This window comes from Eleutherodactylus coqui, chromosome 2 (genome assembly GCF_035609145.1).
Source record: "Eleutherodactylus coqui strain aEleCoq1 chromosome 2, aEleCoq1.hap1, whole genome shotgun sequence".
NCBI lineage: Eukaryota > Metazoa > Chordata > Amphibia > Anura > Eleutherodactylidae > Eleutherodactylus > Eleutherodactylus coqui.
The window spans coordinates 24,861,445-24,885,973 of NC_089838.1; the positions used below are offsets into that span (position 1 = coordinate 24,861,445).

A 24,529-nucleotide genomic window follows, 5' to 3' on the forward strand; every position below is an offset into this window, starting at 1 on the left:
TCTTTATTACTATAGAAGCTCTGTATCTAGCGAGTCGATTACAGAAAAGCTGGAAGGGAGACCCCTAGTGGCAACCACTTCAAACTGTGGTAAAGAAACAAAATGTTTAATGCAAGTAAATTACAGAAATGATGAGATTTATACAAGCCAACAGATGAGTATACGTTATCTGAAAAGTTAGTGCCGCTTTAACAACCGAAGCTGCAGAACCGGAAAGAATCAGGTGACTCCCAACCCTGTGATGGACTCCATGTTATATTACATTTCTCCTATGGGGGGAGCTACAGGGGAATTGAACAGTTGTTTCTAAGTTTCCCCACAGATTACAGCCGATCAGTTGTTTTCTAAGCAGAAACATATGCACTGAAGGCAGCCACATTTGGAATTTGCTTTATTCGGCTTCCATTCTCACATATGCTCTGTTAATCATTATCTATGTATGGCAGATTGTGTTGCGTAACTGTAGCTGAGTGAACGTTTCTGCCTGTCCTTTGTCAGTGCTGTAGATGTAATATGGGAGTGAATAGAGATAAAGGGGAAATCATTGTAAATTACACCTCTCACTGCTGGCAAAATTCAACCATACCCAGAGGTAAGTCCGATGACACCCATGTGCTGTGGGGCTGATCTGTATAGTAGGAGATTGAGCTGAAGCAGTGTCTAAAAGTTGTAACACTTGTCTAGTTGGGATATGGAACCTTTGTTGGTCCCAAGAAAGTAATTATGGGAGCTTGATGTTCCGTTATGCCAATTTTCATCTAAAAGCCTCTTCAACTTTGAATGCAAATGGGTCATGAGCGAGTAATGCTGGACATAATGTTAGTTGTTACTGGGGAATCTGTTTTTGCCAATGCAAGTTATTTGTATAAGAGAGGGAGATAAGCGGTGCTTCTGGTGTCACTTATCTCAGGGGAACAAATGTAACATACTGCACAGCATCTTCTGAATGAAGGGACTTCCATCTTAGGCCTCGGTCACACGGACGTTTTTTGGTCCGATTTGCAGAGGCGCTTGCGATCTGCAGATATATAGACCCAATGCATCACAATGGGATCGGTCACATGTCCGTTTTTTATGTGGATGTGCGATAAATTATAGGACACAACGATTCACAGAACGCGCCTATCTGCATTCTGCGCAAATCGGTGTTCTATATATGTGCTCAATGGGGCAGACAGCAGCAGCGCCGACCCCATTGAGAACGTATACTATAAAGATCGTTCTCCTCTTCCACAGCTGTAACAGCTGTGGCAGAGAAGAACGATGTTCGCCCATTGAATTCAATAGAGCCGGCAATACAGCCGGCTGCATTGAAAGCAATGGGCTGCCGGCAAGCGCTGTATGAATTTTCGGGGAAGGGCTTAAAATATAAGCCCTTCCCTGAAAATGTGTAAACATTTAAAAAAAAAGTAAACTCACCTTTTTGCTGCAGCCGGTGTTCAGCCGTGTCCGGCAGGCAGTTCTCCTGAACTGCTTTCTGTAGTTTTCAGCAGGCGGGGATTTAAAATCCCCACCTGATGAATGGGCTGCCTCTGATTGGTCACAGCCCTCAGCCAATCAGAGGCAGCTCTTACTCACCCATTCATGCATTCATGAATGGGTGAGTGAGTGCTGCCTCTGATTGGCTGAGCACAGGGACCAATCAGAGGCAGCTCTCAGCTATTGAATGACAGCTGAGAGCTTGCCGGCAGCCCATTGCTCTCAATGGAGCCGGCTGTATTGTCGGCTCCATTGAATTTAATGGGCGAACATCATTCTCCTCTGCCACAGCTGTGCCACAGCTGTGGCAGAGGATAGCGGGCAGCGCTCGTTTGATCGGGCCCTTTCGCTGAAAACGCTGCTAGGTGCAGATTTTTCGGCGAATCATCGGCCTCGGTCACGCGATTTGCGGATGCGCATCCGTTATGCGATCCGCAAATTGCATGAAAAAACACCCGTGTGACCGAGGCCTTACTGCTGAGAAAGGCACACCCCTCCATGCTCATCAGAATCTTGTGCGGAGAGGCAAACTTGTCTCTCTAGTGATAAAGCATGCCATGTTATTTTAAGGGAAACTGAACCCTCTTTGCGATCTACTCTCATCCAACGCGACCAAGTTTAGCTTATCGAACTCCGGGATTACCACCATTCTTACTCGCACACTTTATATGGTGTGCTCATAGATATACGCTAAAAGTAACCTTTATCGTCTCACCTTGGATGGGAAAAAAAAGTGGTATATAAGGAGACTATGTAACACGAGCGAAACTGGAAATGCAGCTACACAGCTACTTTTCATTAAAGTCCATTTTAAAGCTGGCATAGCTGCAGCACAGCTAGTTTAGTACAAAGGAGAGAATAAGGCATCCAATACAACTTCTAAGAATCTTCAAGATGACATCCGATATATATCTCCACTGCTGCAGAATCTAACTTTGATGAGAAATGAGGTGAAAACATTTTGTTAATTTCGGGTTTACTAAGAAAAGATTTTTGCCTTCAAAAAGTACCACCTACAATGCCCATTCATAACAACGCCGGCCACAAAAGTTCTCATTGTGTTTTAGTGCATCCGTCTACATGTAAGGAGGTGAAGGTGCACGTCTATCCAGCTACACTTTACTGCAGTGACAGTGGCTGCTTTAGCAACCGAGGTGGTCGCTGGGACAAGGCTCCACCTCCTGGTTATGACGCGGACAGGCAGGTGAGAGGGGAGAAGGCGCTGTGGGCAGGGTAAGAGGAGACTCTGCAAGCAGAATGATGCAAATAGAAGATCTGGGCCCCATATTATTGAATAGAAGGTTTTGGATGAGAAGCAGGCACATATAAAAGACCCGGAACTGCACCATAAGTGATGCAGCAGCATTACAAGGAGAAGCAGAACCTAAAGTGGTGGAGGACATGCAGGGATGCAGCTTAAGAAGAAGGGCAGCTGAAGTGGTAGAGGCCAGCCGCCACTTAAGAGAAGGTGCAGAGTAGCCACAAAGCAACCCAGAGATCTGGCGCAGCAGACAAGGACTAAGAGGCTACGTTAGAGACTGGGAGTCTGGCCATGTCCCCATGCTGGGGAGACGCCAGAAGGCCCAAAGTAAAAGGCCTGCTGTACCTATTGCTGTAGCAGGTGAGGGTGCAATTGGATCACCGGGGCCAAGGAAGGAAAAAGTAGGAGTTTCTCTGCCCAGCCTTGCTCTTAGGCAGAGGTGCTCATCTAAAGATCGACACCAGGACTGTATTGCATAATTCGCTGGCCAAATGGGGATCTTGGACTTTATGAGCCTCCCTTATGGAGGGGCCCCATTAACTCTGGGCCATTACATTATCACCATAACATTTAACCCCTTAACGGTACACGACATAAGTTTTACATCCTAGAAGGGGTACTTAAAGGAGATGTCTCGAGGAAGCAGTGAATTTTTTTTTTTTGCTCAGTCCCCCTAATTAAACATACATTACTAATTACCCCTGTAAATGACTTTCCTAGCTGGTTTCTACTTACCGTTCCAGCAACTTATAAAACTTTTTCCCAAGATGGCCGCCGGCTCTTTTCGCATCGCTTGCTGTAGCCCGACGTGCGCGCTCCCGAGACGCTACCAGCTGTGTCTCCATGGCAACCAGACGCCCCGCAGCCGCCGACCGGACCCCTGGAGTGAACACGGCCGACCTGTCACCCACCGCCAGGCAGAAGGTAACCGGCGCAGCCCCCCCCCCATCACAGCGGCAGCCCCCCCGGCCCAGCGACAGCCCCCCCCCCGGCCCAGCGCTAGTTCCCCCGGCGCAGCGACAGCCCCCCCCGGCCCAGCGCTAGTTCCCCCGGCGCAGCGACAGCCCCCCCCCGGCCCAGCGACAGCCCCCCCCCCGGCCCAGCGCTAGTTCCCCCGGCGCAGCGACAGCCCCCCCGGCCCAGCGACAGCCCCCCCCGACCCAGCGCTAGTTCCCCCGGCGCAGCGACAGCCCCCCCCATCGCAGCGCCAGTTCCCCCGGCGCAGCGACAGCCCCCCCCCATCGCAGCGACAGCCCCCCCATCGCAGCGGCAGCCCCCCCCCCGGCGCAGCCCGGCGCAGCGGCAGCCCCCCCGGCCCATCACTTACCAGGACAGCTGGACGGCGGGACAGCTGGGCGGCTTCTCCGGACAGCTCGGCAGCTATGCACCTTCCTCTAACAGAGGAAGGTACAGAATGGCCGCTCCAGCGCGCTCCCGAGCAGTGACAGCTCGTCTGCGCATGCGCAGAAGAGCTGTAGCGGGGAGCACACTGAAGCGGCTCGTGCTGAAAGGAGAAGACCGGACTGCGCAAGCGCGTCTAAAAAAGCAAGCTGCCAGCGAATTTAGACGGAACCATGGAGATGAGGACGCTAGCAACGGAGCAGGTAAGTAGAATAACTTCTGTATGGCTCATATTTAATGCACGATGTATATTACAAAGTGCATTAATATGGCCATACGGAAGTGTATAACCCCACTTGGTTTCGCGAGACCACCCCTTTAACGTAACAGGACATAAACTTACATCCTGTTGATGGCGCAGTGTAAGAAGCTATGCATATGCATAATGGTCCCATCAGCTATTAAGCAACGTGGGCAAGTCGCCGAGGGAAGCAAACCCATAACGTGCAGTCTGGAGGGAGTGTAATATATCTGATGCAAGAACTTGACCTGAAAAAGTCTGTCCCTAGTGCTAATCAGAGGGGGGCCAGAACTTACTAGTATGTCCCCATCCTCCCCCGATAACAGATCGGGAATATCAGTGACCCACTTCCGGGTGACCCTCTTCTTCATCGGGGCTAGATGCTGTATTACCTAGGCATAGAAACTAGACAGTGGCTTCATGCGGTTACACATCTGCGAAAGGCCGTCCAACCGTGACAGGGACACTGGTATGGATAGGCCCTGGGACTGGGCCCTGATTACATGTCTTAGCTGGTAGTATCTAAAGAATGTTCAGGCAAGTTATGTTTTATCTGCAGTTGAAGGGAAGTGCAAAGGGCACCCTCACGTTATCTACAATCTTTAGTAAGGTGACCAGACGTCCTGATTTAGGTGGACAGTCCTGCTTTGGGACTCTGTGTCCCGCTTTCCACAAGCTCCCAATCGGTACAGCCATTTGTCCCGCTTTCGGGATGTCTTTGCCACTTTTGTCCCACTTTTGGGATGCGGCGTCACCATGAAGATGATTACCAGCTGGGGTGCTACAGCTCCCTGTCTGGTAATCATTCAGTGATGCTGCTGCGGGATGCACAGACTGACCTTAGTGTGTGCAACCGAATTATTCTCCCCTGGTTTCTCCCCCTTGGTTCTGTAGGAGGAGAGTGGAGGGGAGGATAAGTATGGTTGCACACATTTCCGCCCACAGCAGCGCTGAGCGAAGGAGCAGCGGCGCTCTGAAGACGAAGAAAAGGGTGAATATATTGGTTTCAGGGGAAACTCTATTACTACTGGGGCTACTGTGCGGGTTGCTGTTACTACTGGGGTCAATATAGGGTACATGCTTAGTAATAGTGTCCCCTATATCAACCCCAGTAGTAATAGTATTACTACTGAGGCCAATATGGGTGTCCCTATTACTAATAAGGCCAATATAGGGGTCACTATTACTACTGAGGCCACTGTGGGGGTCACTATTACTACTGGGGCCAATATAGGGATCACTATTACTACTGAGGCCACTGTAGGGGTCACTATTACTACTGGGGTCACTGTGGGGGTCACTATTACTACTGAGACCAATACAGGGGACAGTATTACTACTGAGGCCAATATAGGTGACATTATTACTACTGAAGACACCTTGGGGCTCACTATTACTACTGAGGCCACTGTGAGAGTCACTATTAGTACTGGGGCTGATATATGGGGTCACTATTACTACTGGGGCCACTGTGGGGGGGGTCACTGTTACTACTGAGGCCACTGTGGGGGTTCACTATTACTACTGGGACTGATATAGGGGTCACCGTTACTACTGAGGCCATTGTGGGGGAGAGGTCACTATTACTACTGGGGCTGATATAGGGGACACTATTACTACTGAGACCACTCTGTAAATGGCAGCATACTTTTGGCTGACGTTTACACGTGGCAGAAATGTTGCGGAATGTCCACAGCAAATCATGCAGCATTTCCACATCCAAATAACAGTCAAAATCTGCATCATTGGTGCGAATTTTTACTGGAAATCAGCTGTGTATCCGCAGCTGATTTCATACTATGTGGTGCTTCCCTCACCTCCTCCACAGGCTTCCCGCTTTCAGCATTCCCCAGCTTCTGGTTCTCAATGGCCTGGTCAGGTGAGGCCACTACACAGCGCTGGGAACCAGAAGCCGGGCAGCGCTGACAGCAGGAAGCATTCGGAGGAGGTGAGGAGAGTGCCGCATAGTATGAAATCAGCTGCTAGACAAGGATACTGGAACCCCCATGCCTGCCGGTATCACATCTTGTATCCAAGCTAGAGGCAGTACAACAGGGTACTAGAGCCTCCAGGCCCCCCCGTATCACATCTTGTATCCAAGCTAGAGGTGGTACAACATGGTACTAGAGCCTCCATGCCCGCCAGTATCACATCTTGTATCTAAGCTAGAGGCGGTACAACAGGGTACTAGAGCCTCCATGCCTGCCTGTATCACATCTTGTATCTAAGCTAGAGGTGGTACAACAAGGTACTAGAACCTCCATGCCCATCTGTATCACATCTTGTATCCAAGCTAGAGGCGGTACAACAGGGTGATAGAGCCTCCTTGCCCGCCTATATCACATCTTGTATCCAAGCTAAGCTAGAGGTGGTGCAACTAGGTACTAGAGCCTCCATACCCCCCATATTACATCTTGTATCCAAACTAGAGGTGGTACAACACAGTACTAGAGCCTCCATGCCTGCCTGTATCACATCTTGTATCCAAGCTAGAGGTGGTAAAACAGGGTACTAGAGCCTTCATGCCCACCCGTATCACAGCTTGTATCCAAGCTAGAGATGGCCCAACAGGGTACTAGAGCGTCCATGCCCACCTGTATCACATCTTCTATCCAAGCTAGAGGTGGTACAAGAGGCTACTAGAGCCTCCATGCCCCCCGTATCACATCTTGTATCCAAGCTAGAGGTGGTACAACATGGTACTAGAGCCTCCATGCCCGCCAGTATCACATCTTGTATCTAAGCTAGAGGTGGTACAACAAGGTACTAGAACCTCCATGCCCATCTGTATCACATCTTGTATCCAAACTAGAGGCGGTACAACAGGCTGATAGAGCCTCCTTGCCCGCCTATATCACATCTTGTATCCAAGCTAAGCTAGAGGTGGTGCAACTAGGTACTAGAGCCTCCATACCCCCCATATTACGTCTTGTATCCAAACTAGAGGTGGTACAACACAGTACTAGAGCCTCCATGCCTGCCCGTATCACATCTTGTATCCAAGCTGGAGGCGGTACAACAGGGTACTAGAGCATCCATGTCCGCCATATCACATCTTGTATCCAAGCTGGAGGCGGTACAACAGGGTACTAGAGCATCCATGTCCGCCATATCACATCTTGTATCCAAGCTGGAGGCGGTACAACAGGGTACTAGAGCATCCATGTCCGCCATATCACATCTTGTATCCAAGCTGGAGGCGGTACAACAGGGTACTAGAGCCTCACTAGAGGGGGTCAGTTTTCCGCAATAAATTCTCGTTTTGCCCTGATATTGTAATCAGTTACTTATATCAATGTTACAATCACACAGATAAAGTTACATTCCATCTGACCACTTTTTCTAGTTGAGGATTGTTTTTGACAATGACTGTATATTTACGGCAATGAGAATCGGCGCAGCGGCTCTCCAGTTCTGGGCGGACAGGCAGATGTTACATGTTACAATGGGTAGAGGTGTACAATAAACTGCAGAATGGTCGATCAGGTAGAATGAGTAGAATTACTGCAATCCTTGCAATTTAGGGGTCAGCTGTTTCCTGCATACAAGCGTGAAAAAAAGGCTCTTTTGTGAATGAGGGAAGTGAGACTCCACCTCCGGCCTTTATATCCATCCCTGTCCTGTTCTGCATCTGCTGCCATTCTCTTCCCAACCCCTGGCACTCGGCATCACATACAGCTTTGTATAGGGGGAGCTTCTTGCTGTAGGTAAGACTTGCGGCATCTACTGATTGCAGAACTCTATAGGATGTCTCCAGCATTACCTAGAGCTTTGCCTCTGTAACCTGCACTGACATCCATTGCTAGAGGGATGCTGTCATCTCAAGCAGACAGGCCAAGCTGTCATTTATGAGGATGCAAAGTGTATACAGATGTAGCAGAGTTGAGTTTGCCACTTGGCACACTTCTTACTCCTACTACAATGAGGCCCTACGTATTGTTCCTAACTTGGATATATATGATATAGCAGTTCTATCAAAGATTCAGTTCTGTTACATCTGTATTTTACTGACTTCTCATTTCTTGATATTACTGCGTGTTATCTGTTGTCTTACATAGGACTGCAAAAGGTTAATCTAGTGTATATATTAACTTAGATACATATGGTGCCACAAAATGGAGTTCTAAAAAGTCATACGGCCAATTTAGTTCTGCTACATTAGTATGTTACTGGCATAGCTCATCATCCAGATATTACTGTGTGTTATCTGAAACCTTACATAGGACTGCAGGAGGTAAGCCTACTGAACCAAAGTAAGTTGGTTAAGCTCAGGTACTGTGTATAGTATGATGCAAACAAAATGTAGAGCCAAAGAGTAAAATGATAAATTCGGTTCTGCTTATTTGTATGTTACATCTCATCTTAATATTAGCGATCTTGTTTTACATGGGACTGCAAAAGGTAAACTTACTGTATTATATTATGTCATATATGTATGATGCAAATACAGTGCGGCTCTTAAACGTTATATGATAAATTCGGTACTACTACTATTATAGGCTACTGGCATACATAATCCTGATGTCGTAATGGTTTATCTATGGTCTTACATAGGACTGCAGAAGGTGAATCTACTGCGCTATATTAAAGTGGGCTACGGAGACATTGGCATTGGGTACAGATTCTTAGGACAGGTTATTAAAGGGGTATTCCCATCTCTGTAAGTTATCCTCTACCCTGCTGATTGGTGGGGGTCCGACCACTGGGGCCCCTACAATCACATGATATCACCCCCGATTAGTCCTGACGTTTTTACAGCGATAGCCATTCAGCCGTGTTACTGCTCTATTCACTTCAATGGGTCCGCTGAAGATTGTCAAGTTTAAGCGCTTGGCTACCTCCGGTAGTGCCCGTTGAGGTAACCATGTGCTACCACCTCTGCCATTACTTTGGGACAGCTCAGGGTGAAATCCCAAAATGGGACAAGCCCATTAACATCAGATTGGTGGGGGTTCAATTCCCGGAAAACCCATAATCAGCTGATTGAAAGAGCCACGGCTCTGCCTTAGGGCGGCTTCTCATGAGCGTAAGCGCAATTGCACACACCTTAGCGCAACGTTTTTGCACTATGAACTAGTGCGTGCGTATTGGCATTTCTCACCGTACTTTTTCTGCCCGCAGGGTATGTTCATTTGCACGCGGTAAGCAAGCACAATAATTGAAATGGCTAATTAGTACCAGATGTGCAATTACACAGTGTAAATAAGGGAGATGGAACAATACCTCCGCAGCGCCACCTATTGGAAGGCAGCATTCCTTTAAGTCAATGTCACACTCTTTATACAAGCCTTGAAAAAATTCCCAGTCATTGTTACAAGGCTTGTATAAAGAGTCTAACATTGACTAAGAAATGCTGCCTTCCAATAGGTGGCGCTGCAGAAGCATTGTTCCATTTCCCTTATTTGCATATTACCCAGAGGAGCATGAATGGCCTTTTAAGTCTCCTCACTCGCTGTTCTCCCTAAGGATGCAGTGTTTCATGCATCTCCTTGTGTATTGTGCACACATTTTGAGCGGCCGAAAATGCGCAAAATCAATGGGTTCTATTCACTGCATATTGTGCGCACAAATACGTCTGTGTGAAGCCGACCTTATACTACAACTGCTGAGTATGAATGAACTGCAGTACCAGGAACAGCCACTACAAGGTATATGGCATTGTGCCTGGTCAATAATGAAGGCCCCTTCAGGCTGGGTTCACAAAACGCGGAATTGTCGCAGAATTCCTGTGCGGACTTTCCACATGAAAACTCCCCTTGCAATCTTAAACCCGAGACTTAGCAGCACAGTGGGCGAGATTTACAGCGGCCAAGCTGCGCAGGAACTGACATGCCGCGCGGAAATCAAAGCCATAGTATGGCAATTGTATCGCTGTTTCCACTGCGGGCTCTCTTCTCTCTATGGGGGAGATATGACCGCAGCGGAATAAGCTGCTTCAAAAGCCGCGAGACTTCAGCTGCGTAAATCCAGCCTCAATCCCCTTGTTCAACGAGGGTGCTGGGAGTCATACCCCCACTGGTCTGATTTTATTTAGCTATCCTAAGGATAGTTAAAGGGCCCTATTTTGATGCATGCACCTTTTTTACAGCATCAGAAGCGTGGCGTAGGCTTCCTGTGTCAGGGGGAGCAAGCGCTTTGCTGTCTTATGACATCTTGGCACCTACCGTAGTGGCGGACTCTATATGACCGTGGCACATAAAAGGCTAACAGAAGGAGGGGGCTCCCTCTGTTACCTATTGGAATTCTGATGATCAAAGGGTCCTAGTGGATTGCTATCACAACTAGAGGCTTGAAGGTAGCCTACAGGTGTGCCACATAAGGTAACCTATGGCCATATAATACACTGTAATACCAAAATATCACAATGTATTATAAGAATGATCAAAGGTAATGACGTTGAGGTCCCTTAGTGGGACAAAAATAAAAAGTTAAAGAAAGAGTAAAACATTAAAACTCCTCCTTTTATCTCTAGAAAAATGGAATACGATAATGAAAAAAAGTGAAAAATGAGTTGTTTGTTAAGGCGATAACCAGCTTCGGTGCTAAGGGGTTAAATAGAGTTAAATAATGGGAAGATATGTGGGAGGCAGATGAACATGTGGAGTCTCTATGGGTGGAAATACATGGAGGGAATAACCAATAAAATCCTCATAGGGGGTTTCTACAGACCACCAAATATAACAGAAGGCATGGAAAATCTATTAGTGAGGCAAAGAGATGAAGCAGCAAATCACAATGAGGTAATTATTATAGGGGACTTTAGTTATCTAGATACAAGCTGGGAAGCTGAAACCTGTGGATCTCATAGAGCTAGCAACTTTCTGTTTAAAGATAATTACCTTACCCGACTTGTACAGGACCCGACTAGAGGGACGGCCATTTTGGACTTAATATTAACTAACAGACCTGACAGAATAATAGGGGTGCAGGTTGGGGGGGGGGGCTGGGAAATAGTGACCATAATATATTTCCACTTGTCATTCAAGACAGAGTTTTATAGGGGAGCTACAAAAATACTGAACTTTAGGAAGACAAAGTTTGACCAGCTCAGAGATGCCCTTAACCTTTTTGACTGGCACAGTGTAATCAAAAATTAGAGTACAGACAAAAAATGGGAAATCTTTAAAGACATCCTAACTTGATCTTGTATATCTGGACTTTTCCAAAGTGTTTTATTCTGTGCCGCATAAAAGATTGGTTTATAAAATGAGAATGCTTGGTCTGGGCAGAATGTGTGTAAGAGGGTAAGTAACGGCCTCAGTGATAGGAAGCAGAGGGGGGTTATTAATGGTATATACTCTGATTGGGTCACCGTTACTAGTGGTCTACCATAGGGGGCAGTATTGGAGGGGACCCCATTACTAGTGGTCTACCACAGGGGGCAGTATTGGAGGGGTCACCTATACTAGTGGGGTACCACAGGGGCAGTATTGGAGGGGTCCCCATTACTAGTGGTCTACCACAGGGGACAGTATTGGAGGCGTCACCATTACTAGTGGGGTACCACAGGGGCAGTATTGGAGGGGTCACTGTTACTAGTGGGCTAACACAGGGGGCAGTATTGGAGCGTCACCATTACTAGTGGGGTACCACAGGGGGCAGTATTGGAGGGGTCCCCATTACTAGTGGTCTACCACAGGGGACAGTATTGGAGGGGTCACCATTACTAGTGGTCTACCACAGGGGGCAGTATTGGGCCCTATTCTTTTTAATATATTAATAACCTGGATTGGGCAGTACAATAGCAATATTTGCAGATTATACAAAACTATGTAAAGATATTAACACAAGAGGACAGAAAGTGGTTACAAATGGATCTGGATAACTTGAGGGTTTAGACAGAAAAGTGACAAATGACATTTAACACTCATAAATGTAAGGTTCTGCACATGGGCAGGGAAATACATGCCACCATTACACACTCAGGGCTCTTCCCCACGAGCGTATATCGGCTGGCCGTTTTCATGGCTGGCTGATATACGCTGTGAACTGATGCTTTGGATTCCAATGCATCAGATCACATGGCCATATTCCTGAGGCCTAAAAGCGCCCAGCCGGGCCAATATAACGCCAGGCGTTTTTATGGCGGGCCCAAAAGATAGTCCTGGAACGTCGTTTAGCGTGGCTGCTAAACTCCCTCCCTCTGCTCGCCTCCCCCCATTGCAGGCTCACCTCTGCTCTCCTCCCCACTTGTTCTTTGCAATGGGAGGGGGCGGAGCTAAGTGCCATCCCATCCCTCCTCCTCCCGTTGCTGGCTGTGGACAAGGGGCGAGGCGTGGGTGGAGCTAAGCTCCCACTCTCTCCTCGCCCCTTGTCCATAGCCATCAATGGGAGGAGGCCGGACGGGATGGCACTTAGCTCCGGCCCCGCCCCTCCCATTGCAAAGAACGAGCGGGGAGGAGAGCAGAGGTGAGCCTGCGATGGGGAGGGAAGGGAAAGGGAAAGGGCGACGGCATGGTGACCTCGGCGCATATGTACCAGGGCCCATGCCGTGTGAACGGGCGCACAAACGTTAGATTTGTGCGCCCATTCACAAGCCTTTATGCCCCAGATGATAGCATATATTGGCCGGCCGTGAAAACGCTGGTCGATATACACTCGTGGGAAAGAGCCCTCAATGGGAAACCACTGGGTAACACTGACATGGAAAAGCACTTGGAGATTTTAGTTAGCTGTAAGCTTAACTGGAGTAACCAGCGTCAGGCAGCTGCTGACAAGGCAAATAGGATTATGGGGTGCATCAAAAGAGGACTAGGGGTGCATGATGAGAACATTGTTCTTCCTCTTTACAAGTCACTGGTCAAACCACCAGACAGTTTTGGGAAGAAGAAGGACATATCAGACCTTGAGCAGGTACAAAGGCGGACAACTAAAGTAATAAACGGAATGGGCGGACTACAATACCCAGAGAGGTTATCAAAATTGGGGTTATTTAATTTAGAAAAAAGACGGCTGAGGGGCGACCTAATAACTATGTATAAATATATCAGGGGACAATACAGAGATCTCTGCCATCATCTATTTATACCCAGGACTGTGACTGTAACAAGGGGCACCCTCTACATCTAGAGGAAAGAAGTCTTCTACACCAACATAGAAGCGGGTTCTTTACTGTAAGAGCAGTGAGACTGTGGAACTCTCTGCCTGAGGACGTGGTGATGGCAAACTCGATAAAAGAGTATAAGACGGGCCTGGACGCCCTCCTTGAGTGATACAATATTATATATTATAATCACTGATTACTACAGAACGGTCGGTGATCCGGGGATTATTCCGATTTGCCAGATTGGAGTCAGGAAGGAAATTTTACCCTTAAATGGAGAACATTGGCTTCTACCTTATTGGTTTTCTTTGCTTTTCTCTGGATCAACATTGAGGGATGATAGCTGAACTGGATGGACATGTGACTTTTTCGGCATTACATACTATGTTACTGTAACAGATTCCGTTCTGGGTTTCACGTAGGACGGCAGATTATTCTATTACATTATATCAAATTTTACATTTGTAATTCAAAGACAATGAAGCGAAGAGTTGGTGACGCATTCAGCTCTGCTACGTGGATTTCTATAGAACACTATGTCATTCTTGCTCACAGCCTGATGCTGCATTTGTTTGGTAACCGCACCGCAGCTCTCCCGGGTTATCTGAATGGTGGAAGAACAGCGATTAGCAGGCACTCTGACTATAATTTATGTGGCTCTGTGTGTCTGGTGCTTAAGGCCATAGACTTACACAGCACTACTGTTCTTGTAGCACATGTGGATGCAATCCTGTATATATCCTTACACCGCATGAAGAATTATCCACACAGTTATATTTCCGTAATCTGCTTGTAATGCTTTCTGCATTGACGTCATATGCCATGGGTATACCATCCATGTGTGGGTTGGGTGGGACCTGCATGATCACCATATTAAAGGGGCTGTGTTCAGATGCCGTGTCTGATCTTGCAGTTTAGTTTCATTCGGCTATGTATGTATTTGGGTCTGACAATCATTTTTGCAATAGAGTGTAATAAAAAAAATATTGCATTGTTTGCCATCTGCAGCTTCTACCTATCACTGTATATAGACACTGCAGTCTGAAGTTACATTGACATTGGCTGGAAAAGCACTCAATGACCCGTTTTGACCAATAGTTGCTCAGTAGTCACTAGTTGCTTCGTTTCGAAACTAAGTGACCGGTGGGCGACTTCTTTGAGTTTTCATCCCTTATCTCTCCTGTCCTGCAGTTTCTTATAAGCTGATTTATGACTATGACAAACTTCGTTAGGCTATGCATCATTATTTCCTGATGTTTTGTTAATCTGTCAAATTACTTTATTTAATGTTGAGTCTAATTACAAATTCCTCTGTGTGTCTATTCAGTTATCACTATGTCTGAAGGAAACTCGCAGATTATCCCCAAGCCCATAAAGCTGATTGCTGCTGCTTGTAACAATATGGGAATCGGATGGAAAGGGCACTTACCATGGAATCTACCGTAAGTAGTACTGTACATGTCACCTTGTTAGAAAGCTATATTATATGGCAGCGGTCTCCAAACTGTTGTTGCAGCATCAGAGGAGGAACCCACAGCCGAGGAGATAGCGGGGTAGATTGAGGCCTTGTCACGGGGCTCTGCCATCTCCTTCCCTGGGGGCAACACGGGACCTGTCCAAGTTACTGCTGGGGGAGATTCATGGGGGTAATCCAAGTGGTGGTTCACCTGAATGTCTTTTGTCACTCGTGACGCCATGGTTCCTTCCTCTGTGGTGAATTCAGATGGTAGGAAAATAAGTAGTCCACACACGGGGAAACATGTAAAGCAAAGCCGGGAATGGTCAGCAGTGCTCCTTTACTTGAACATATTAGTCCAACAGTAATATACACGCCAGCAGGAAAAATGGTGCAAAAATGCAAAGTAGTGTGACAGGGAGGATTCACGGGCTGACAGACGAGTCCACAGGCCATGTTATCTACGGGATTCTGTACCCGGCCAAGCTCACATTTGGGAGACAGGCACTACACACTGCATGGCGGTTCCTTTTCTCTCAATGTCTAGGGACAACACTCGCATCTCCTGGGTAAAGCAGACCTAGGGTAGGCTGGTAGATACCTTTCAGCCTCTTTCATTCTGGATCACACACAGCAGATGGTGTCTGTGTGGCCCACTCGTAGAACAGCACTTTCCTGTCCTCTCTCTTGCAAGTCCGGAACAGAACTTACTTCCAGACACCTTGCACAAACATATATACAAAGCATGATCACATGACATACAACATGATAGATTTTTCAGACATAACACAGACGTTAACCTACTCAGTGCTGCAGAGGTGCAATACACATCATATCACTGATAACACGTAGGCACAAGATAAAGGCATTCACACTTATGGAGGGGCCCCGTTAACTCTGGGCCAGTACACTGTTATCTGGCTGTTGGAAAGCTATGACTCCTATCGTAGCATGCCCCGACAGCTAGGAAACCAGTGCAAAAATAAAGTTATCAATTTAGCTATTTTGGGTAACGCTTCTTTTTTTGTGCACTAGTTTTCCTAATTATGGCCCTTTAAGGGGTTGTCCAGCTGTAAACAATTTATGGCCTATCCTCAGGATAGGTCATCAGTAGTAGATTGACATGTGTCCGTCACCCCACTGATCAGCTGTCTGCCAGGCTGCTGCGCTCGTGCACTGTGCTGCTTTCTGCAGAAAGCACACAGCGCTGTTCTTACGGCAGTGGTCAGGCTTGGTATTAAAAGCCAAGTTCTTAATCATGAACATATCATTGCAAAGTGAAAAATCAACTCAAGTATCACTGCCATATTTATCTATATACTAATAGAAAGATATACAAGGGCAGGTACAAACACCACTTCCCAGCACAATGCAAAGAGGCAGACTGTTTTAAGAGGGAGCAATGCACAAGTGCAAGATACTGATGAACAACCACTCAAATACCTACCACATATTGGGGGGGGGGGGGGGGGGGGGAGGCTGCCTACTATTATACTTGCACATACATAAGGCATACAAAGGGTGCCTAATCCCACTGATGCGTGTAGTGCACCACGCAGGTTTACAACCTATTAATGACGCCACATACGATTCAGCCTGTCGGGTTGCCCTACACCTCAAAGTGAGCCACACTGCACTGACAACCCAGGCTCCTCCAGCATCTGAAGCCAGACTTCTTACTGCAAAAATACAGAACTAAATACAAGGTATTTGTTAATATTTTTGCCAAAATATGGAAGTTCACAAGCCAATTCCAAGTTCCTGCAATGCCAAGCCTGGCCACTGCAGTAAGAATAGGTTAAATAGTTTATAACCGAACAACCCCTTTAACCTGCCCCTCACTCTTAGATGCCATAATCGTTACATTTCCCATGTTGATGATGGTTGCAATTGCCAATGATCTTTTCAGCTATCAGGACAATGTGGAATCTGATGGGAGAAAACAGGATGGTGAGCAGGGTAATGGGGAGTATATAATATAAGAACTAGTGATTGTGAGGAAGCAAGGGTGCAATTAAATATCAGTCCAACTGATCTCATACTGAACATCAAGGACTCTTAGGAAAATCTGTGTAACCAGAAAACTCTTTTCTATTTAATCCAGAAAGGAATTCCAGTACCTATTAGACACGATAACGAAAGTACATCAGCCGGGTAAGTTATAATGCTGTGCTCTATACTTATAGTCATGGGCTTATGAATACCCGGGTCTTCCCAATAATTGTAATATTAGTACAGCACATCAGTTCTTGGTGCAGAATGAGGTGCAGAGCAGAGGCGTAACTAAGAAGCTCCTGCGCTTCAAGGCAAAATCTGTAACAGTGCCCCCTACCTGCCATGTGCTGTTAATAATATTGGTGTCTTCTTATGTAAAAGGGCCTTTAGTCCCCCTGAGGCTCCAAGTCACGATAGGACTGATACCCTTGCACCCCCTATAGCTATGCACTTGAGTGTAGGGTGGGCTATCATAGATATTAGATTGCTGTTTGTGAAGAGAGGGTACGGAATGGACCATAGGCCCAGAAAATCAAGTTCAGATTGGGACGGTTGGCTAGAGGTAGGTCAAGAAGCGTTAACCTAGAGAATGCAAAAAGGTACCAGAAAAAGGAAGGTTAGCTGGGAGTCGTTATAGGGGTTGTATAGGGTTGGAAAAACAGGTCTGCTTTTTTTCACACATAGCGCCACCCTTGTCCCTAGGGTTGTGTGTGGTATTGCAGCTCAGCTCCATTGAAATGAATAGGGCTGAGCTGCAATGCCACACAGAACCCTAGGGACAAGGGTGGCGCTATGTTTGAAAAAAAGCAGACCTGTTTTTCCAATCCTGGACTATCGCTTCAAGTGATATAGCTTTCCTAAGTGATAAGAGGTTGGGGCCGCAAGGATGATATTATTGCCAGTGGATCACTAACAGCCCACCTGTCCGGTCCTTTTTTGACCTTGATGGCCATGAGAGGCCTTGTTTAGAGGGGTGAACATACATTGTCATGACAGCCGTTAGTAGGGAGGTCTGGCAGGGCTCTTTTATTCAGTGTTGTGGAATGGGGAACCATTGGATTGTGTTCCCAATTGGGACAGGTCCCAGGGAACAGGGACTGAGGTATGTAGTACCATTGATGTACTCGTCACCTCCCGATTGGCGAGTTGTGGCTGGGGGGACTGGTTATTTAGTATTGCCAGTGGAGGTGGCTGCTAGGCCTTAATGATATGCATATGTATTTTGTTAAACATATAATTTAGTATTAATACAACAGGCTGCTGTTCCAAAGTCAATTAGAGTCGTTATTAATTACAGATAGTTGATGGCCTCATGTGGCGCAGAGTGTTAAAGCAGCAGAAATACAGTCCCAAGCTCCCACTCACAACCTGAAGGTTGTAAGTTCAATCCCTAGTGGCCCAGGTAGCCAGCTCAAGGTTGACTCATCCTTCCGAGGTCAGAAAAATGAGTACCCAGCTGAAAGTGCTGTGGAATAAGTTGGCGCTACAGATAACAAGGGAAGACTGTGGGGGCTGTTACATAGCCAGAGGGTTAACCTAGTCATGTATTAGGGATTGCAATATAATCATCCAAGGGCTACCATACAGGTCGTGGTGTTCATAGAAGAGAGTCCTACACAGGTTTCCGACACCCATTACAAAGGGGATGGGCTCAGCTAGGAAGAAGTACAGTCTCCAAGGGCCTTATGGTCTGCCTCCATGGTATGTGCGCCCTTCTAATTGGAAAATCTTGGGTTGGACCAATTGGACTTTTGTTTTTGGAAGGAAGGACAGAATATTGCTATAATATTCAATTCTATATAACACACACTGCTAAATAATACCGCTATATAGTGCCCAGTAATAACAGGAACATGTGATATAAAGCACCAGAACATGATATAGTGCTGTACAAGTAAAGGATATGAATGGCAGGCGGCCTGAACTGTCCGGCCACTTATGGCAGCAGTAATCATTCCCCGTTCGGAGCCTTGTTGTGCTGACTTGCGTTGCCCTTCTCGCTCGCTCTAGGTCTGTTTTAGGATGAAAATTGCTCATGAGAAAATAAGAGGATTGAGTTTCCACTTTTTTTTTTTTAACAGGAAAGAAAAACCTTATTGTTTGGGGCCGACGCTCGTTTGAGGCTTTTGATGAGAACCTATTACCTCTGGCAAATGCTGTCATTGTGCTTCTTACCAAGCAGCTTCGGTATGTGGCGGTTTATGAGTATATGTAGCTGATGAGCCGCATTCTACTTCATAGGAATAATAGAACTTTTTACATGGATGGAGTAAAAATGTGTTCATTTAACCCTTTGCAATCCAATTTGGGATCCAGGGTTTCCTAGGGAGCTTTCTCTTTCTGCCATTATACAATGGCGCTATCTGCTGGCTAGAGCCAGTACTGCAGTATGGGACATGCTGGGGAGGAACCCGACAACAGAGCGGCCAGTAATATACAGTAAGAATACCCTGCCAGACGTCTTCCGACATCGGAGCTGTACAGCCTTCAATCAGAATGTCTTTATACGTCAGACAGTGGAGTGGAAAGGGTTAAAGGCCTCTGTCAGCACCTTTTGCTCATCATAAACTATGTAAAAGTGAGAGAACAGGGAGTCTGGAGCGGTATATTTTATACTCACCCCATCCCCCGTTCCTGCATTGTGCACCCGTAGTGTAGTTCATGGCGGTCAAGCGGTCTGACAGAGGCCCTTTAAGTGTTGCATGCATCAACAGAGCAACTGCATTGTTTTAATGGTCACATATGTAATAGAACTGGATTCATTGATGTGGGTTGAGTTCCTTTAACTCCAGAATACAAATCCCTGACTACAAACTATGCAATTTTTATATCATGTCGGTCTCAGTAATTTACATGCTTTTTGTAAATCACTTACTCATGCGGCAGCCATGTTTTCTTATGAACTTCTAGTGAATTGCCGAAAAATGCTCATTACATGTGCCGTGATGAAGAAGAAGTTGTGAAACTCGTTTCCAGTTCTCCTCTCTGTGATGAAATAGAAACGATCTGGGTACTAGGAGGAGTGGTGTGTTATAAGGTAAGTGCAGTAGACCATTGATTGGAAATGCTCACTATGACGGTTGTCCAATAAAGATGAAAAAATGTAAAGTAACACTCTGGGCAACAGCTGGAAATCCAGCTATCAACCCCAAAGTTCAATTTTCATGACATGGCCATTGACGCATGGGTATCGTTCCAAACCATGCCAACGAATCCCTGCACAAAAAGATCCATGCCTCGATAGGAGCGAACAATGCTGAACACACCCCATTGGCTATAACGTAGTCTGTCCGGCTGTCGTTGCGCTACGCAGCATTTTCCTGTATAAAATAGCGCCGCATGCTGTGCTATTTCATAGAGGATTTTTGGATAGGACCACCGAAGCAGATGTGAACCCAGCCTTATCAGTCATTCACATGGAAAGCTTCTCATAAGACATGCTAGATAGTGATGACCAGAGCACATCTTACATCACACTGCGTTACAGATCAGCTAAGCTGTTAGGTGTATAAGGGGTAACAAAATTGTTGACCGTTTCCAATGACAACCAACAGAAATGTGAGAACAGTTCTGGGTTATACATAGGTTGTACATGAAGATTAGTACAAGATAAGTAAAATTTAGAGATGAGCGAGTGTACTCGGTAGGGACTAGAGATGAGCGAGCGTACTCGGATAAGCACTACTCGCTCGAGTAATTGGCTTTATCCGAGTATCGCTGTGCTCGGGGCTAAAGATTCGGGTGCCGCTGCGGCTGACAGGTGAGTCGCAGCGGGGAGCAGGGGAGAGCGGGCAGGAGAGAGGGAGTGAAAGATCTTACCTCCGTTCCTCCCCGCTCTTCCCTGCAGCTCCCCGCTCCGTGCCGGCACCCAAATCTTTAGACCCAAGCACAGCGATACTCGGATAAAGCCAATTACTCGAGCGAGTAGTGCTTATCCGAGTACGCTTGCTCATCTCTAGTAGGGACAGATACTCGAGCGAGTATCGTCCTTACCGAGTACTTGCCTGCTTGCCTGCAAAGATTCAGGTGCCGGCGGGGGAGAACTCACTCTCCCCCCCACTACCTTCTGCTCACTCCTGCAACACAGTGCTCACTCCCGCTGGCACCCGAATCTTTGCAGGCGAGTAGGCAGGTACTCGGTAAGGACTATACTCGATCGAGTAGTGGCATATTCGAGTACCTGCCCGCTCGTCTCTAAAGATTCGGGTGCCAGCAGGGGGCGGGGAGCGGCGGGGGAGAGCTGGGAGGAACGTAGGGGAGATCTCTCTCTCCCTCTCTCCCCCCCGCTCCCTGCCGCAACTCACCGCTCACCCGCGCCGGCCCCCGAATCTTTAGAGACGAGCGGGCAGATACTCGAATATGGCACTACTTGATCGAGTAGTTTGCCTTAGCGAGTATGCTCACTCATCCCTAATAATATGTTTAACGGAAGCTTCTCATAGACTTCTATGCCATTCAATACTATTGCTTCTCTCGGCAGAACATGATGAGACACCCTTGGTGTAGCCACATCTACTTCACAGACATTATGGCAGATTTTGAATGTGATACCTTCTTTCCAGAGTTTGACAAGAACATCTTCAAACTAAAAGAGAAGTAAGTACAGAAGTGTTCAAAATCAGAGCAGCGAGTTCGAAAAAGCAAATAAAGTGCAAAATCGTTACACCAACTTTTACTTCCATAGACGCAAACGCCCGGGAATCCTAAATTCAATTCCAGATCAAAACATTTATAACATTTATCCAGTTTGTGTTCATCCTTTATAGGAAGTCCAGAAAAGGGGACTTTTGACTGTTCAAAAAAAATAGTGTCAGCATTTTCTGTAAAAACTCAAAAAATGTATAAAGTGGAAAAACGTTTAAGACTTCACTTTACTTCGAATGAAGCCATCGTCGGTGTAGTCCCGAAAAAAACCCTTTAATGTCTAATATTCTTTATTGCAGTCGGAAATCTATTTTTTCTGATACAAACTTCCAAATTCTCATAGATGGATCAACTTGTGTATAATATCTTACATACCGTGTTTCCCTGAAAATAAGACAGTGTCTTATATTAATTTTTGTTCAAAATGGTTTAACTTTTTTACATGTATAGCTGCCTGGACACTATTTAAATTGACTTTTTTAATGAACTGTTAGCAGGGCTTAATTTTGGAGAAGGGCTTATTTTTCAAGCATCCTCAAAAAGCCTGAAAAATCATTTTGCATCCTCAAAAAGTCTCGAAAATCATGCCATGTCTTATTTTCAGGGAAACAGGGTATTTAGAGGGGACTTAAAACGTACTGCAGTTTTCTGGTGGAAAAAAAGTTACATATTTTGGCACCTAATGCATTTGCACAAAAACTAGTGATTTTTGCGGGGCAGCTGAGCGGAAACCAAATGGATCCTATTATAGGCAATGTATAAGACAGTGTCATAAGACAGACCCGTTTGGCCAGCGGATTCCCCTTTCCTGTTCCCTGAACAGAGCAAAAAAAGGATTCCCGCTGCAGATGTGAAAGCAGCCTAAGGCAAGTTTCACACAGGTGATCACGATCTTGCCGTGAGAAAATCATGACAAAATCGCGTCTTTGTTCGCACATTTTTGGGCGTCAGCAATGCTTTTTTTTTTTTTTTTAAATAATCTCGCATTGCAGCCGCCCCCGTGATACGATTGAGCAATTTATCGCAAAAGTTGATAGGACTTTCTAATGTTAAAGTCGCGTTGCATCGCAAGTTTGTTGCGTTGCGATAAAAAAGGTGGCTCCTATTGGGGAACAGGAGAGAAAATCGCACATTGCAGAAAGATAGAGCGTGAAAATCATTGGTTTTATAACTTTTTTTTTTTTTTTAGATTTTTCTAACTGACTCTCGCATCAGGCGAAACTCGCACGATTTTCTCGCCCGTATAAATCCACCCTGACTGTGACCTTTTATGTAATCTACCAAACTCTAGTGGGATCACTGGCATTGAGGCTATGCTGCCTCTGGGTCGGTTCTGCCGCATTCTCCTTTCCCTCAAAGTACAAAAAAGTATCGGACCGGCGTTTTCGGCCATGTGAGCGGCTAATATGGTGCCAGCTTTAGGCTGGATTCAGACGAACGTATATCGGCTCGGTTTTCACGCCCAGCCGATATACGTCGTCTCTCTCTGCAGGGGGAGGAGGCTGGAAGAGCCAGGAGCAGTGTTCTGAGCTCCCGCCCCCTCTCTACCCCCCTGCACTATTTTCACTGAGGAGAGGCAGGATGGGGGCAGGGCTAATTCTCGTAATTTAGTCCCGCCCCACCCACCCCACCTCCTTTCATTGCAAATAGTGCAGAGGGGCGGAGAGGAGGCGGGCGCTCAGTTCCTGCTCCTGGCTCTTCCATCCTCCCCTGCAGACGAGGACACAGTATATCGGCTCGGCGTGAAAACCGAACCGATATACGGTTGTCTGAATCCAGCCTTAGACTGGGAACATTTTTGCATTATACTTTGATAACGCATTTACTTTTCATTTCAGATATCCCGGCCTTCCATCTGGGATTCAGGAGGAAAAAGGAGTCAAATATATATTTCAAGTCTATGAAAAAGATCAATTTCCCAAATAGTGAATTATATCCGCTGCCTAGCTTAGAGTTACTACACAGAGCCGCTTTCCTATCCTTTGTAAACCATTAAGGCCTCGTGTCCACTTGCACGCACGGATTCCCCTGCTGAATCTAGCAGTGCCCGCGGACACGGACAGGAAAATATATTTTCTTACTTGTCCATATGCAGCGCGGGTCTCCTCTGCGCCGGCCGGATCTTCTTTCTTCAGCACGGTGGATGCATCCTGACGCACCGGCGACATGCGCAGTGCAATTTTTATATATTTTTTTAAAAATCTCCTGCCTTCTTGCGGATCTGCGGCACGTCCACAGTGACAGCTGTGGTGCGGATCGGATGGCTTCCATTGACTGCAATGGAAGCCGTCCTGCGGGAATCCGCAGAAAAATGGAACATGCTGCGATTTCTTCCCGCGAGAAGAAAAAAAAAAAAATAAAAAAATCACATACGCATGCTCTAAATTGTTTTGCGGACGCTAATGCATCCCTATTGGTGTAATTAAAATCTATCCGTGGACATTGGGCCTAACGGTACTTCGCGAGCTTGATGTGTAAAGGTCATACAACAATCTAGACACTTTATTAACTTTCTATGAAGTCGATATTACTTTTCTATTGTGAACGGTTAAGACAAATAAAACAATCCATTGGAAAACCAAACTTGCGTGAAATCTGTTGTCAGGATACAAAAATATATAAACCTGTAATACGGCTTTAAAAGCTTGGAAATTAACCGTTTAAGGACACGGCCTCATTTTCTTCAGATAACTTTCTGATAATCCTTCCCGGTTGGGCAGACGACACCGTTCTGGTTTTTCTTCTAATTTCCCCTCTCCATTTATTTCCTAGCAGACGTCTCCAGCTCGCATATATCTATATTAAACCCCAGTTCGGCACTAATAACCAATCAGGTGGAATCAGGGAACCCAAAACAACCAATGAGGTTGAACCACACAAACCAAAACAACCAATGAGGTTGCTGGAATTGCTGCATAGTGCTGAACTGGGGTTTAATATAGATATATGCCTCCAGCTCTTATCACCCTCCTTCCTCTTCACTTTCCCTTCAGCTTCTATGCCAATTTA

The 24,529-nt window shown here is 46.4% G+C and overlaps 1 protein-coding gene across 2 annotated transcripts; it reads left to right on the forward strand.

Annotated features, from left to right (window-relative positions):
* Positions 1-507: 507 nt before the first annotated feature.
* Positions 508-24,103, forward strand: LOC136610314 (dihydrofolate reductase-like). 2 transcript variants are annotated; one of them, XM_066589544.1, is made up of 7 exons: positions 508-592; positions 14,753-14,867; positions 16,986-17,035; positions 18,958-19,063; positions 19,787-19,913; positions 21,357-21,472; positions 23,359-24,103. In XM_066589544.1, exons 1-7 carry the CDS (start codon positions 514-516, stop codon positions 23,444-23,446), a joined length of 681 nt encoding a protein of 226 aa, XP_066445641.1. In that variant the 5' UTR covers positions 508-513; the 3' UTR covers positions 23,447-24,103. The 2 variants fall into 2 exon arrangements, with proteins under 2 accessions (XP_066445641.1, XP_066445642.1); XM_066589545.1 differs by lacking the exon at positions 508-592 and adding an exon at positions 8,018-8,089.
* The last annotated feature ends 426 nt before the right edge of the window (positions 24,104-24,529 follow it).

Excerpts from the sequence above, each read along its gene's own strand:
- LOC136610314 (XM_066589544.1), top strand. The coding sequence starts at position 514 with ATGGGAGTGAATAGAGATAAAGGGGAAATCATTGTAAATTACACCTCT. Across the intron at positions 14,868-16,985 it reads CACTTACCATGGAATCTACC|AAAGGAATTCCAGTACCTAT; the intron begins GTAAGTAGTACT and ends TATTTAATCCAG. Across the intron at positions 19,914-21,356 it reads GAGGAGTGGTGTGTTATAAG|AACATGATGAGACACCCTTG; the intron begins GTAAGTGCAGTA and ends TTCTCTCGGCAG.